Source organism: Lissotriton helveticus, chromosome 4_2 (genome assembly GCF_964261635.1).
Source record: "Lissotriton helveticus chromosome 4_2, aLisHel1.1, whole genome shotgun sequence".
Classification (NCBI taxonomy): domain Eukaryota; kingdom Metazoa; phylum Chordata; class Amphibia; order Caudata; family Salamandridae; genus Lissotriton; species Lissotriton helveticus.
Genome location: NC_136064.1, coordinates 40684937 through 40699611, shown reverse-complemented (window position 1 = coordinate 40699611; position 14675 = coordinate 40684937). Strand labels below are relative to the sequence as shown.

Genomic DNA, 14675 nt, shown 5'->3' with positions numbered 1-14675 from the left:
TAATTAAAGTGGGCACCCTGTACCAGTACAAATGACCCTTATGGTGATTAGGTTAAAAATAACCTTTATGAAAGCTATCCTAGTGGTGACTATGGAAAGCAGCCTTCACGCTAAGTCTTGAAGGAATGTAAAGCAGCTTGTTTTACCAGATCAGAACCTTCTGTGAAACCAAATGAAAGGAGAACCATACAAGTGTTATAAAAAATATATGCATTTAGTGCTAAACACTCTCAACTAAACTCTTTATGAGATTAGAGCACAAGGCACACTATACTTAATCAATAGAACAATAGTAAATAGCACAATACACTGCGGGCTCCAGAGGGAGACAGAACCACATACTAAGCAAATGGTATAACAACAACAACTTCACTAGACACAGTGCCTAGAGCATGTAGAATCGTTGGAAACCCAAGCAACCACCCAAAGGAGCGACACAGGGAGCCCACGAAAGACGGGTGCAGTGTAGGAACTTTCAGCCAGATTCATCATCGGCATGTTTTGCGTGTCTGTAATAGCGAATAATAAGGAATCGCTATTACAGACTCGCAAAACGGGATTCATGTAGGAATCGCAATATTTATTGCGATTCCTACAGCTTCCTTATTTGCGATTAGCTAATTGCTAATCGCAAATAAGGAATAACTACCCATTCATTCCTATGGGCCTAAAGGCTCATAGGAATGAATGGGAAGACATATCAATGTGCGAATCGCTATTAGCGATTCGCATTTTGATTTTGCGATTTCAAGGGTGCAGGGGTGTCCAATGGACACCCTGTTGCACCCCTGAAATGACATTGGATGCTGGTGTTACGCACACACATGTCCTTGGGACATGTGTGTGTGTAACATTAAACTTAGAAAAATGCACTTAAGTGCATTTTTCTAAGTTTTCGCTATTTACCACGAGGTTTGACTTTGTGGTAAATAGCGGGCCAAATTTGCGAATTCGCAAATAAAAAATGGATAATGAATTGCATTTAAGGAATCTCAAATAGAGATTCCTTAAAAGCAATTCCTCGCAAATATTCGATTTCCCAATTAGCGATTTTTGCATTTGGGATGATGAATCCCAAATGCAAAAATTGCGCTCGCAAAGGGACAGATTCGCAGAATCTGGCCCTTTGCGAGCCGGATTTCCTTTCATGAATCTGGCTGAAAGACCCAAGCTCCGTACAACCTTATGGGAAAGTTGCTGTTGGGAAATTACAGTTTAAGGACACTTCGGAGAGGACTTCAAGCAAACCATTTGGAACATAGAAGGTTCTAAGGACAGCACCCTTTTGAGTACTGAGGTACCCGTGTTACCTATCCCAGAGGAGCTTGGTGAATAGGGGTCAAGTGGTGTTGGAAACCCTTGTCGTTTTCAAAGCGTGATGCAAAGAAGTGCTGCTGCCGGGAAGATGAAAAGTGTCAGTGGAATCCAAGCCTGGATCCGAGGTGAGAAGAACCTGAAATAAGAGGGGACAGAGTCTGGGTCACTTCTGGGTGACCAGGGGCTCGGTAGACGAAGCCCCCCGATGTCGGCTGCTTCAGGTGTGAAAATCGGATGCTTGACTCTGCATTCAGCAGAACAGAAGATGTTGACGATGACCAAAGTACGGAGGTGAGCTGTCTCACAAAGGATATTGAGTGCTGAGGGGTCGGTGTCCGGAATGAACACCAACAAGCCTTGGCAAATGCAACCAATGCGGGCAGAGGAAACAAGTTACGGTGAGGACCAGCAAGGTCCAGAAGACTCTTCAAGCTATGGAGAGTCAGGGCAAGTCTGACGCAACCTGGAAGCCCACCAGAAGTCAAAGTTCCCCTCGCTGGAACCCACAGGCCAACGGACCAAAGATCGAGAGCTGAATCACAAAGTACCAGCCCACGGAGCACTCGTGGAGTGGAGGCTGGAAACCTTCGGTGGAAATACTGCTCGGGTCAGGACTACACGGAGCCCAATGCATAGCCTCAGGGATTGCCAAGAAGCATATGCAGCTGCAAAAGTACACAGTGCACAGGGGTTCAGGTTGCACGGTCCCCACGAGGGATACTGGTCTCAGGATTGCTGAGAGAGCAGATCCATCTCAGAGACACTCGGGAACCCACCTCCTGTGTTGCAGAAATCTTCGGAGTCCTCAGGACCTCAGGAGATGCAAACCGATCCGATGCTTTAAGGTGCCTGCTGCTGCAGGTGAGTAACTCCTTTACTCCAAGGGAGATTCTTCTGTCGTCCAGTGAAGTGTAGACCGTCGAAGTACTTGGTTTCTGCTTGCAGAGTTTATTCCAGGTGAAATACAAAGTCCTGTAGTCAGGTTTTTTACTTTATACCCAAGGAAGGGGTTTGACTAACTCTGGGGACCCACCTAGGGAAGGGTCAGGACAGAGGGGTGGCTACTCCCATGTCCTTTGTCCAGTTTCATGCCAGATGAGGAGCAAATGGCTCCTGCAACCAAATGTTTGTGGTTTTCACCCTTCATCTGTTTTAGACATAAGAAGGACTTATGGTCTGTCTGAACAATGAAGTGAGTGCCTAACAAGTATGGCCTCATCATCTTCAAGACCCAAACCCCAGCAAAGGCTTCTGTCTCAATAGCTGACCAACGTTTCTCTCTGGGGATCAGCTTTATGCTAATAAAAGCTACTGGCTGATCCTGACCCTCTTCATTCAGTTGTGATAACACAGCCTCTACCTCTAACTCTGATGCCTAAGTTTGAAAAATGAATTGTTTGGAATAGTCAGGATTTTGCAGAATGGGAGCAGTGCACATGGCCTGCTTCAGGTCATCAAATACCTTTTGACAGCTAACTGTCCATTGAACTTTCTTAGGCATTATTTTGGAAGTTAAATCATTCAAAGTGGTCACTATAGATCCATATCCTTTGACAAACCTCCTGTAATACCCAAGTCAGGCCCAAGAAAGCTCTGACCCGAGTTTGGATAGTTGGAGCAACCCAGTCCATTATGATCTGGATTTTGCTCTGCAATGGTTGAACCTGACCTCCACCCACAAGGTGGCCTAGGTATACAACCTTACTCTGCACTATCTGGCACGTGGTGGCCTTGATAGTGAGGCCTGCTTTTTGCAGAGCCTCCAAAACCTATCTTAGGTGGACCAGGTGATCCTACCAGGTGGATCTAAAGACAGCAATATCATCTAGATAAGCTGCACTATCGGTTTCCAGGAATGTAAGGACTTTGTTCACCAACCTTTGAAAAGTGGCAGGTGCATTCTTCAAGCCAAAGGGCATCACCACAAATTCGTAGTGCACACGAAGGGTTGAGAATGCTGTTTTTGGCTTTGCATCCTCAGCTAATCCGAATGCCAGTAGCCAGCTTTCAGGTCAAATGTACTCAGGAACTTGGCTGAGGCCAAAGTATCTATAAGTTCATCTGCCCTGGCTATTGGATGGGCATCAGTCCTAATTACTGCATTGAGACTCCTGTAGTTAACACAGAACCTCATCTCACTCTTACAACCCTGGGTGTGAGGTTTGGTACCAAAACCACTGGACTACCCCAAGGACTATCTGAGGGCTTAACTACTCCCAGTTCCAACATTTTCTGGAATTCAGTCCTGATACAGTCCCTGACATGGTCTGGATGCCTGTAAATCTTATTTTAACAGGCAGACTGTCACCTGCGTCCACTTCATGAGTACACCAGGTAGTCTGACTTGGAGTCAGTGAAAACATTTGTCTGTACTGATTGAGGACTTTCCTACAATCAGTTTGCTGCTGGTCAGTGAGGCTGCCTGCCAAGGCTACATTATCCACTGAACCATCATCAGGGTTCTGTGAGAGCAGGTCAGGAAGTGGACCACTCTCTTCTTCCTGTCTCTCATCAGTAGCCATGAGCAAGCCCATGTCTTCCCTGTCAACATATGGCTTGAGTCTGTTCACATGGAGCACCCTCTGGGGGCTCCTGGGAGTTCCAAGGTAACCTCTCCCTTCTGCTCCATGATTGTATGAGGGCCACTCCACTGGTCTTGGAGGGCTGATGGGGCCACAGGCTCCAACACCCATACTTTCTGTCCTGGCTGATAAACAGTCAACACTGCCTTTTGGTCATGCCAGGCCTTTTGCGATTACTGGCTACCCTGCAAATTGGGGATGAGGTTCTAATTACAGCACACCATACAGTCAAAATATTTATGTCTTGGCTAGAATAATTTACCCTTAGTAGACAAATTTCACTACTAAACACAACATAAGGACAAAGTCATATAGAAAATAAGTGAGCAGGGAACAAAACAATCCACAATAATAACTAGAGAGAGTCCTCTTCTGATGCCATTGCTCTCTCATGCCATTGAGAGTTTTGTTGAATCTCTCAACTAACCCTTTGCATTATGGGTAAAAAGGGGTGGTACATTTGTAATTTACTCCACACTCATTCAATATAGCAGTCAAGTAACCAGACATAAAGTTTGCATCTCTGTCTGATTGATACTACCTCCTTAGGAAAATCCACTCTGGAAAACATTCCCAGGAGGGCTCTAGCCACTACTGGAGCTGTGGTAGTCCTAAGTGGAATTGCTTCTGGATACCTGGTGGCATGGTCCACCACCCCTAGTATGAATCTGTGCCCAGATGCAGTTTGAGGATCCATGGGACCAACAATGTTAATCCCCACCCTCTGAAAGGGAACCCCAGCCACAGGTAGTGGTGTCAGGGGGGCCTTTGTAGTGCCATCTGCCTTACCACTGGCTTGGCAAGTGACACAGGAGCGACAAAATGCCTTTGTGTCTTCTGACATATGAGGCCAATGAAAGTGAGGAACAAGTCTGTCCCAGGTCTTGTTTTACCCTAAGTTTCCTGCCAATTGGATATCATGTGCCAGTGTCAATAGGAAGCCACTAAACTTCAGAGGTATAACCAACCTCCTGGTAGCACCAGGTTTGGGGTCTCTATCCTCTGAATATCAGAATCCATCATCCCAGTAGATCCTGTGTGACCCACTGGTACTCCCAGCAGCCTCAGCAGCAACTTGCTGTCTGAGGTGTTCAAAAGAGGGGTAGCTCAGCTGCTCCTGTCTCAGATCTGCCCCGGAAGGGCCCCCTATCCCCAAGAACTCAACCTGATCAGGTTGAAGTTCCTCGAGACAGTTCCTTCTTCAGGACTAAGATCATCTCCCTCAAGAGACTGATCTGTATTATGAGGCAGTGGGGAATCCCTACTGCTCCTTCTCTTGGAAGGCACCTGGTCCATTATTCCAGGATCCAGGGCCTGTTCAGTGTAAGACATTTTTGCCTGTGACCTAGTCATGGCAAACACATCTGCAGGGATGCCCAGCATTTCTGCATGTATCATGAGTTCCACTTCAGCCCATGCTGAAGTTTCTAAATCATTGCCCAATAAGCATTCAACAGGGAGGTCTGCACTTACCACAACCTTCTTAGGGCCAGTTACCCTTCCCCAGGTGAAATTCACAACTGCCAAGAAATGGTTTGTCCTGACATTGCTTGCATTGGTCACTTGGTACATCTCATCAAGTGTGATCTGTTCAGGGTCCAGATGATATTTTGCCACCATTGTGATACTTGCACCTGTGTCCATGTATGCCATGGCCTCCTTACCATTGATCAAAGGGAACCCCTGTATTTGCCCAGATTACTGGGACTGACAAATAAAGAGGCAATATCCATGCCTCCATCACAGACTAACACAGCCTGAGTTGGAACTCTGACTATGGCAGAATCCATCTCAGATCCCAGTGTTAACCCTTACACACCCTTATTCTGTGTACCACCACTTTGATCTGAACTAGGGGGAACAGTTGCTTTAGGGGCAGTGGTGGTTGGAGTAGATTCCTTGGCCTTTCGACAGTCAGCATCCTTTGTCCAATGGTTCTTATCCTTACAGATATAGCACCAAGGTTTTTTTTGCCTCTTCCCTTGTTTGATTGTCATCCCCCCCCCCCCCCAGATGAAGACGTTTGGGGCCCTTGTGAAGACTTCTGGTCTTTACCCTTCAACCCACCCTTATCTGAGGCTTTAGAATCTTGCTTTTTAGAGTGACCACCTTGGTTCTGAGCTTTCTGCTTCACCCTGGTTCTGACCCATTTGTCTGCCTTCTTTCCCAATTCTTGGGGAGAGGTCATATCAGAATCCACCAGGTACTGATGCAACAACTGATTTCGCCAATTATTAAGGAGCTGCTCCCTAATAATTAAATTGTACAATCCTCTAAAATCATACACTTTACTGCCAGGTAACCAGCCTTCCAATGCCTTAGTAGCACAAACTACAAAGTCAACCCAGTGCTGAGTCTGTGCCTTCTGGGTGTCTCTGAACTGAATCCTGTATTGCTCAGTGGTTAAGCCAAACCCATAAATGAGAGCACTCTTCAAGACTGTGTAATTATTAGCATTCTCTTCTCTTAGAGTGAGGAGCTTATATCTACCATATACTAAAAAAATAGTATAACAACAACGTCTTTACTAGACACAGTGCCTAGAGCATGTAGAATCGCTGGGACCCCAAAGAAACACCCAAAGGAGTGACATAGGGAGCCCACGAAGGATGGGTGCAGTGTAGGAACACAGACGCGAGCTCCGTACAACCCTATGGGAAAATCGAGGTTGGGAAATGACAGTTTAAGGACACTTCGGAGAGGACTTCAAGCAAACCCTTTGGAACATAGAAGATTCTAAGGCCAGCACCCTTGTGAGTACTGAGGTACCTGTGTTACCTATCCCAGAGGAGCAGGTGCATGGGGGTCAAGTGGTGTCGGAAACTCTCATAGTTTTCAATGGTGTGATGTGAAGAAGTGCTGCTGCGGTGAAGATGAAAAGTGTCCGGTGGAATCCACACTTGGATCCGAGGTGAGAAGAACCTGAAAGCAGAGGGGACAGAGTCTGGGTCACTTCAGGGTGACCAGGGGCCCGGTAGACGAATGTTGGGTGCCAATGTTGAAGCACCCAACCGATGTTGGGTGCTTCAGGTGTGAAGATAGGATGCTTGACTCTGCAACCACGGGGACCAAGAGATGTCAACGATGACCAAAGTCCGTAGGTGAGCTGTATCATGAAGGATGTTGAGTGCTGAGGGGTCAGTGTCCGGATTGAACACCAACAAGCCTTGGCAAATGCAACCCACGCAGGCAGAAGAAAGAAGATACGGTAAAGACCAGCAAGGTCCAGGAGACTCTCCATGTTATGGGGAGTCGGGGCATGTCGAAAGCAACCAGGAAGCTCACCGGAAATCAAAGTTACCCTCGCAGGGACCCACAGGCCAACAGACCAGGGATCACAAAGGGACCTCAAGCTGAATCACAAAGTACCAGCCCATGGAGCACTCGTGGTGTAAAGGCTGGATATCCTCAGCAGAAGTGTTGTGTGGGGTCAAGACTATTAGAAGCCCAAAGCACAACCTCAGGGATTGCCAAGAAGCATATGCAGCTGCAAAAGTACATGTTGCCCAGTGGTTCGGTTTACACGGTCCCCACGAGGGATATTGATCTCAGGATTACTGAGAGAGCAGATCAGCCTCCGAGACACTCGGGAACCCACCTCCTGTGTTGCACAAATCCTCAGAGTCCTCAGGAGCTTGAGAGTTGTGAACTGGTCAGATGCATTAAGGTGCCTGCTGCTGCTGGGGAGTAACTCCTTTACTCCAAGGGAGATTCTTCTGTCATCCAGTGAAGTGTAGACCATCTAAGTACTTGGTTTCTGCTTGCAGAGTTTAGTCCAGGTAAAATCTAAAGTCCTGTAGTCAGGTTTCCTACTATATACCCAAGGAAGAGGTTGTACTAACTCTGGGGACCCACCTTGGGGAGGGTCAGGACAGAGGGGTGGCTACAAACATGTCCTTTGTCCAGTTTCGTGCCAAAGCAGGAGAAAATGGCTCCTGCAACTGGTTTGAGCTGGACTATGCACAGGGACACCAAATTTGCTCCCAATGCAGACTTTCTGGCACTCTGAGTGCACCAACCCAGCCCCATTACACTAAAGCTTGTCTGGGAGGTGGTCACACCTCCCTGTGACAGCAAACCTATTGTCAGGCCTTCCTTTGCTCGAGCTTGGCTCAGCAGCAGGAGGGCAGACTCGTGTCTGTGGCTGGCAACATCCATTTTATGATGCCCAGGTCGAGAAAGCTGGTACCGGATGTACCGGTGTTTCACATAAGTCACTCTAGAAGGATATAATCATATCTCCCCAGCCAGTTACTGGTGGGGAGGTATGATTCCAAGGTGTTTGACACCAAACACGACATGTTTCTAAGCAGCCATTTTAAAGTTAGCATTTACCACAAGGTTATAATACACTTAAATACATATGGTTGGCTGCATCACAGACAACACCGGAAAATCGGTTCCGAAGGCCGCAGGGGCACCCTCTCACATAAAACCAAGCACCCTGCCTTCAGGATTGATAAGGCCTGCCATAGGGGTGACTGATAGGTTTATATGTGCAGTGATTTAGAATAGATATATGTAATCTATATCTAAGTAAGGGTTGCATGCATCAACCTACACAGACTGCAGTAGCAGACCTGTGGTGTTATTTTGAATGACCTCCCAGGGGTGGCACAATATATGCTTCAGCCCCTTGGATGCCTCTGGTGTACCTATGCACTGGGTACATGGTGTACCATATACTAGGGACTGATAAGGGACTGTACCCCAGTATCCAATCTGGAGTTTACCTAAAGTACATGCAATAAATTTAGAGGAGAAAGCAGATAGACTGGAGTCCTGAATAGCAGGATCCCAGTCAGTCTAAGTTGAAAACAGTGATATATCAGCAAAAATTGGGGATAACTATAAGAAGCAGATCCTACTCTCCTACAACTAGTAACTCCAAATACTTCCAAACGGATTTACATCGAACCAACAAAAGCATACTTTTGGAGAAAAGTTCTATATTCATGCTTACTTTGGTTCAAATCTGTTTAGTGTTTTTTGTTGTAGGTGCAAGCAAAATTTCCTATGGCAGCTAAAATACGATAACATTTTTGACACCTCTCAACTTTTTTCTCCTTCGTGGAATTGCATGGACTGTACTTGACAATTTTAAGCGTATACCAAATTTTGTCATTGGGGCCAAGGGTATAGTTAAATAAAAAAATACCTTTTAGATTGAAAGTGTGACTGAGCCATATCTACAGTGTCGACTGCCACAGAGTAATACATATTTGGTTATCAGTAGATCATCTCCCTTTTGAGTGGGGCTTTCTCTTCCAATATATAAGAATTGTGATAGCGAACACATTAGATGTGATTAAAAAAAACAACAAAAAATGACGAGGATGATGAATATGCATAAGCCACAGGTCTGACTAAATTTGGTAGGTGTTTTAATGAACTGTTTTGTATCATACGGGAGATCCTGGTATAAAAACTGTGTGCTGGTGTCTAGTAGCCTTTGTCTTACGGTACCATGGAAGTCAAGATTAAACCAGGGCCATGTGCTTTCTGACTATTCTGCCTTCAATAGTGCTTACACTATGAGTACAGCAATGTCAGACGGAGACAGAGAATGGGCCCGGGCACCAAAATTAAAGTCACCCCTCCATTAGCAAATCTGATCACTTAAAAAGTGTCCGATGTTTGTAAATTGGGGCAGTTTTGAAATTGTAAAGCCAAGCTGTAAAAAGTGTTTTTCAAGGTGTGGGAGACTGCATGGATTTGAGCTAGATACATGGAATGTTTGGCTTAATATAAGAGAAATCAAAGGTAAGATACAAGCCCATCAGAAGATGAAACAGGCAGGGGCGGCTCCTCCGCTAAGTGGAGAAGCGTTGCCTCACTGCCATCCAGCACAAAAAAAAATGATAACACAATGTTATTATCATTTTCTTTTTCTGTGCTGGGACAGTTTTGTGGGGTGAGGCTGGGCTGCTCAGGGGTGGAGAAGTGTTACACCCTCCTAAGGGTTCATGAATGTTCTCCACCCAGAATGCATACCAGCCTGGGTGGAGGAGATGCCCAGGCTTCAATTCCCCATCTGAGCGCCGAACCAAGGCACTCAGACCAATCACAATGCTTTAATGCAGCAATGCGATTGGCTTAGGGGAGCCCATCCTGCTTCCTGTTGCAACAAAAGCCAGGAAGAGGACGCAAGAAAGGCAGCGGCCAACCAGCTAGCCGGCAGGTAAGTCATTGTTTAATTTTTATTCCCCCCCACCTCCCAGACCTACTACTGATTCACGTGAGAAGCCAAGGCTGAAAACAGGCCCATAAGTAGGCAAAATAAAAGAACCCCCACCCCCCATGACCTGTCAGGCCAGAACCCCAGGCACTGCCCAATTGCCCAATTGCCCAATAGCAAAAGACACACTATGATGGACAGAATGCAGAGCAAATCAAACATTCACCCCAGTCAAGAGATCTGGGTTAAATCCATTGTTTTTTTGCTCACCATGCCACAATGCCCTCAGGCAAGTTCGACCATGGATAACAGTTTGAGAACACCAAGAAAAGATGTGCACATTGTTACTTTCTTACCTTTGGTTATATCCAGGTTAAACAATGCCTCCTTTTTCAGCAAGTCACTGGTTCCAATCAACAATAGGGACACTTCACAGGAGTACTGTCCCCCGTCGTCAGTCTGAAGGTTCATGATAGTGATAGAGATATTGTTCCCTTCAGACTCCCATGGGAGGCTGAGCTGGCCTCTGTCCTTAGTAATAAATGTGTGGTCTCTGGTGTTATCTCTTGTTAATATCATTAGCCCATTCGTTAGCCATCTGCCGCTATGTGGTGTAGAACGTACTGGCGAGTAGGAGCACGGAAGAATGACTGAACTTCTCCAGGTCCCATGATCGTCTTGCTGGACAGACCGGTTAAATTCAGCTGTAATTTAACGTAAATTGTAGATTATTAGTTAGCCCTAGGAATCATGGATGACTGTAATAAAACGAGCAAAAAACTGAAAGTCATTAATTTCCTTCATTCTATGGTCAAAACATTATAGGAACGGAGATGATATCTATCTACACATCTAGAATGTCCAAGAAAACTTGAGCCTTTTTAATGTTCGGGTTTGTGGACTCAATTATATTGACACAGGGTGAGGCCCCATCTCCTGTTAGGGTGGGGGTTCTAATAATGTGGTCGAAATATCAACCGACAAAACATTAACTCCACTATATCAACTACCTCTATATCAGCATAGTAAGTAGATGTGGAGTTTAGAACAGTAAATCTATACTTCCCTATAGATGCTTACCTCATCGTTATAATGGTAGTTGATATAGTCGACTCAATATTGTTATTGGTGAATATTAATGACCTCAATATTGTGACATACAACATCAGCACAACACCTAGAATGTGTGACACAATAAAAGAAGACACACGCTACTAACCTATATAGCCTACATTGAAGCAAGCCCCTTACCCAAGAAAGTTTACCCCTTGCTTATAATTCTGTTTGGAATCTTCATTGAAATCTGTGTATGGAATGGCTTTAATTGGCCATGCAATGTGGCATCTCCGCCCATTAGTGCTCACATCTGTAACTTTTTTGATTGGTTTGGAGAAATCCTTGATCAACTGGATCTTCGAGACCCCTTCAATAATCCAACCATCACAACATTGAACTTTAGTAAAGTCTGTGGTAATGAAATATTCAATCCCTTTAACACACAAACATTCACAGGGTTAACCTAAAAGGAAGCAAAACCTTCTATAGAAATTTAATGGATACTCATGCATTAGCATAATGGATTAAGGGATGTGTAAAGTTTTCATATACCTACCCCTAGTGGAGCAATTTAGGTTTCCCAACTGTACCAACACAACGTTTTGTTTCTCCAGATTTCTGTCCCTGGAAGGGCGGGGCAACAGGTGAAAGGGTAATGGATTCAAAGTTTTTCCCTGCTACCACCTAGGCTACTCTTAATCACGAGTGACTGAAGGAAAACAGTTTAGAATAGCAGCTTAACATCCATTCTACTTCCGGCCAAATTAAATCCTGCCAATCAAGACCTATAAGAACATTTCTGAGTCCCATCTATTCCATTAGTTGGTATATATATTTGTGAGAAAGTCATCCTTTTTTACCATGTTCACCCCCATGATTTTGACTGATACTAGTGGTAACTGACTGCTAAACAGGGCCAGTGCTCTGAAGAAAAAGATATGTGGTCATTAGTAATAATAGGGCGGGGGGGATTCAAACTACCTATAAGTCCCTAGTATATAATAGGGCAGGGGTTTAGAGGCCCAGTAGATTTCCCCACACTGGAGTGTGCAGCACTGTGTGACTGCTGTCATTTTTAAAGACAGCCCTGCTTTTTAGACTGAGAATTGTTAGCAGTGTGCTGAATGAGAGATGCATGCGCAGAGGATTGTGCCAGCTGCATGAACTGCCAAGTGCCTCAAGTGAAGACACAAGGGACAAGGCCACACTGAACTGTACACTCCTGTCATTGTGGTAATGTACCAGTGTTTGTGGGAAAGTGTCATCCCTGTGTGCGATGTGAAAGAGAGACAGGAAATTGAGTGATACATTTTGTTGCACGAAAAGTTCTTACTGATACATGTTATGTATATTGTTCTTAGCATTAAGCCCCTATTGTCAGAACCAGTATGGGTTGGATTTGCAATGAGAACAGGATAATGAAACCCTCATGTCACCCATGCTAACCAATCACAGTGAAAGTTTCTACTGAAACTGCAACATTATTAGTATAGTCAGCACAGAATTAGAGTAGAAATAATGACTCTTAGGGGGTGTGTCTGTTTTAGAGGAGAGATGAGGAGAGGGAGCAGATCTGAGCAGACATCACATGGGTTAGGTACATGAACGTCGCGGTGCAGCCTGGGAGGAGATTGCGTCCGAGGAGAGTCAGAGGGAGGAGGGGGGCCTTGCTCCCAAAAAGGTTTTCAGAGAGGCATAGGCTAGCCTTGTACGTCATATTTTTGGCAAGGCATATACATTCCTCTGTGTTCTTGTGAAGGGAGGGAAGCCTCTCTGTGTGAGACACAGAGAGACAGATGAACAAATCAGGGCATAAAGAGCAACTGATAGAACAGGTTTTCCTTTCAGATGCTAAAGCTCTAAGTTTATGCTTTGACAAATTAGCTAGTTTTGAAAAAAATTATTTGTCTTATACATTTATTTCTCTTTATGGGAGATTTTTGCCAATTATTAATTATTAATTATTGATTAGCCTTGCAAAACACACTCTTGAATTATATTTTCCGAAACTCTTTAAAAAATTATGACTGACATTTGATGCCTCATTCCCTCCATTATGGAGTGCTTTGTATGCAACCTATAATATGTTCTGTATTCATTCTGTTTTTCCTGTTTTCCAATTCTGCAACCTGAATGATATTTGACTATTGAATAAAGGGTCAGAGAAACTTAAGTTTTGACTAGAAAATAAAACCCTTTAAATATTCACAATTTTCTTTATTGGCTTAAATGTTAATTGCATTTAGATTTTTCATGTTTATGTAAAGTCTCCTGAAAGTGATACACGGTGGCAAAGGTTCATAACCTTTAAAGCGGTAAACTAGAGGTAAATGATGTTTTGCATTGAGATATTAACGTGAAATTACTGCTGGATCAGTTTCTGGTAGCAGAGGTAAGGTTAACACCGTCACCAAAAGGAGCATAGGTTAGTTTAAAGCCTAAATAGCGCTAGAAAATAATTGCCCAAGTTAGATAAATGTCCACATTCTCAAAAGTCCTGATTTCCAATGCTCAGAACCTGAAGACTGGCAAGGCAGTACTGGAAGGTAATGTAAGAAAGCAAATGCTGGAGTGGTGTGAGTATCAGTAGGAATGTGAAATGTTGTCAATGTGCTAGAAGATATGCTTTATTTTTTTGAAGTGTTGAAAAAATAGTAAGGGCTTTGACTGTTAGTGAAATTTTGCTCATTTTGACTTGATGGTTTTATTGATTATATTGGCAATTTCATAGGACAGAATTTTTGATTATTGATTATATTTTCTTAACATGAAAAGTTAGCATCTTTTTTTATGTTGTCTGGAAATGAATAGCGGGTGGCGACAGAAACCACACCGCAGTGAGGTTACTCGTCTAATGGAATAACACTGAGAAACTAGGTAGGGTAGGCAGCGTCACATATGGGACTATTTTCTGTGTAAATGTGAGAGTGATTGATAGCAAAGAGTTCGCTGGTGAAACTTTGGTTTTATATCACCTAGAAAGGGTAACACTGAAGGAGTAGCAGGTTCTTCTGAGCTTGAGTGAAGGGTAAGCGGAAGGGATTTACTTGCAGTTTTTGAAGAGTAAACAGAAGTTCTTACTTTGTGTAGAGTAAGCAGAATGTGTTACTCGCAGTGAAAAGAAATGTATCCTTTATTTAGTGGGACAGGCAGAGTAGCGAATGTTTTTATGTTGTTACTAACAGAATTTTGATTAAGGAAAACATAGACAATATTGCAGTTGAGAGTGTCAGTAGTAGGAGTTAAACTGACTGAAATTGAAACTGACAGCATTGGAAAAAAGAAATTGCATTGAACTATTGCAGAAATGAAATTGTTTAAAGGTTTAAAGAAACTGTTGGGAGGTAAAGTAAAAAAAAATGTTTAATTGGTGATGCTCCTAAAGGAACACCTGTGCATTTTATGTCTACAATTTGCGACAAAATTCATGTATCTGAGTTCACCAATGGTGCAAGATTACTGGAAAAAAGGTCCTGTGAGGGTTCCAAAAGATGGTACATTTGAATTGAAAATGGACAAATTAAGGGAAGTGTTCTGTGAAA

At 44.1% G+C, this 14675-nt stretch overlaps 1 protein-coding gene across 1 annotated transcript in view; it reads right to left on the bottom strand.

The window, feature by feature from the left end:
• LOC144751952 (Fc receptor-like protein 5) overlaps window positions 1-14675 on the bottom strand; it is a 98422-nt gene that overhangs the window by 70262 nt on the left and 13485 nt on the right. Inside the window, exon 3 of the mRNA XM_078639915.1 lies at window positions 10434-10781. Coding sequence (XP_078496041.1) covers window positions 10434-10781 — 348 coding nt within the window. The remainder of the gene's footprint in view (window positions 1-10433; window positions 10782-14675) is intronic.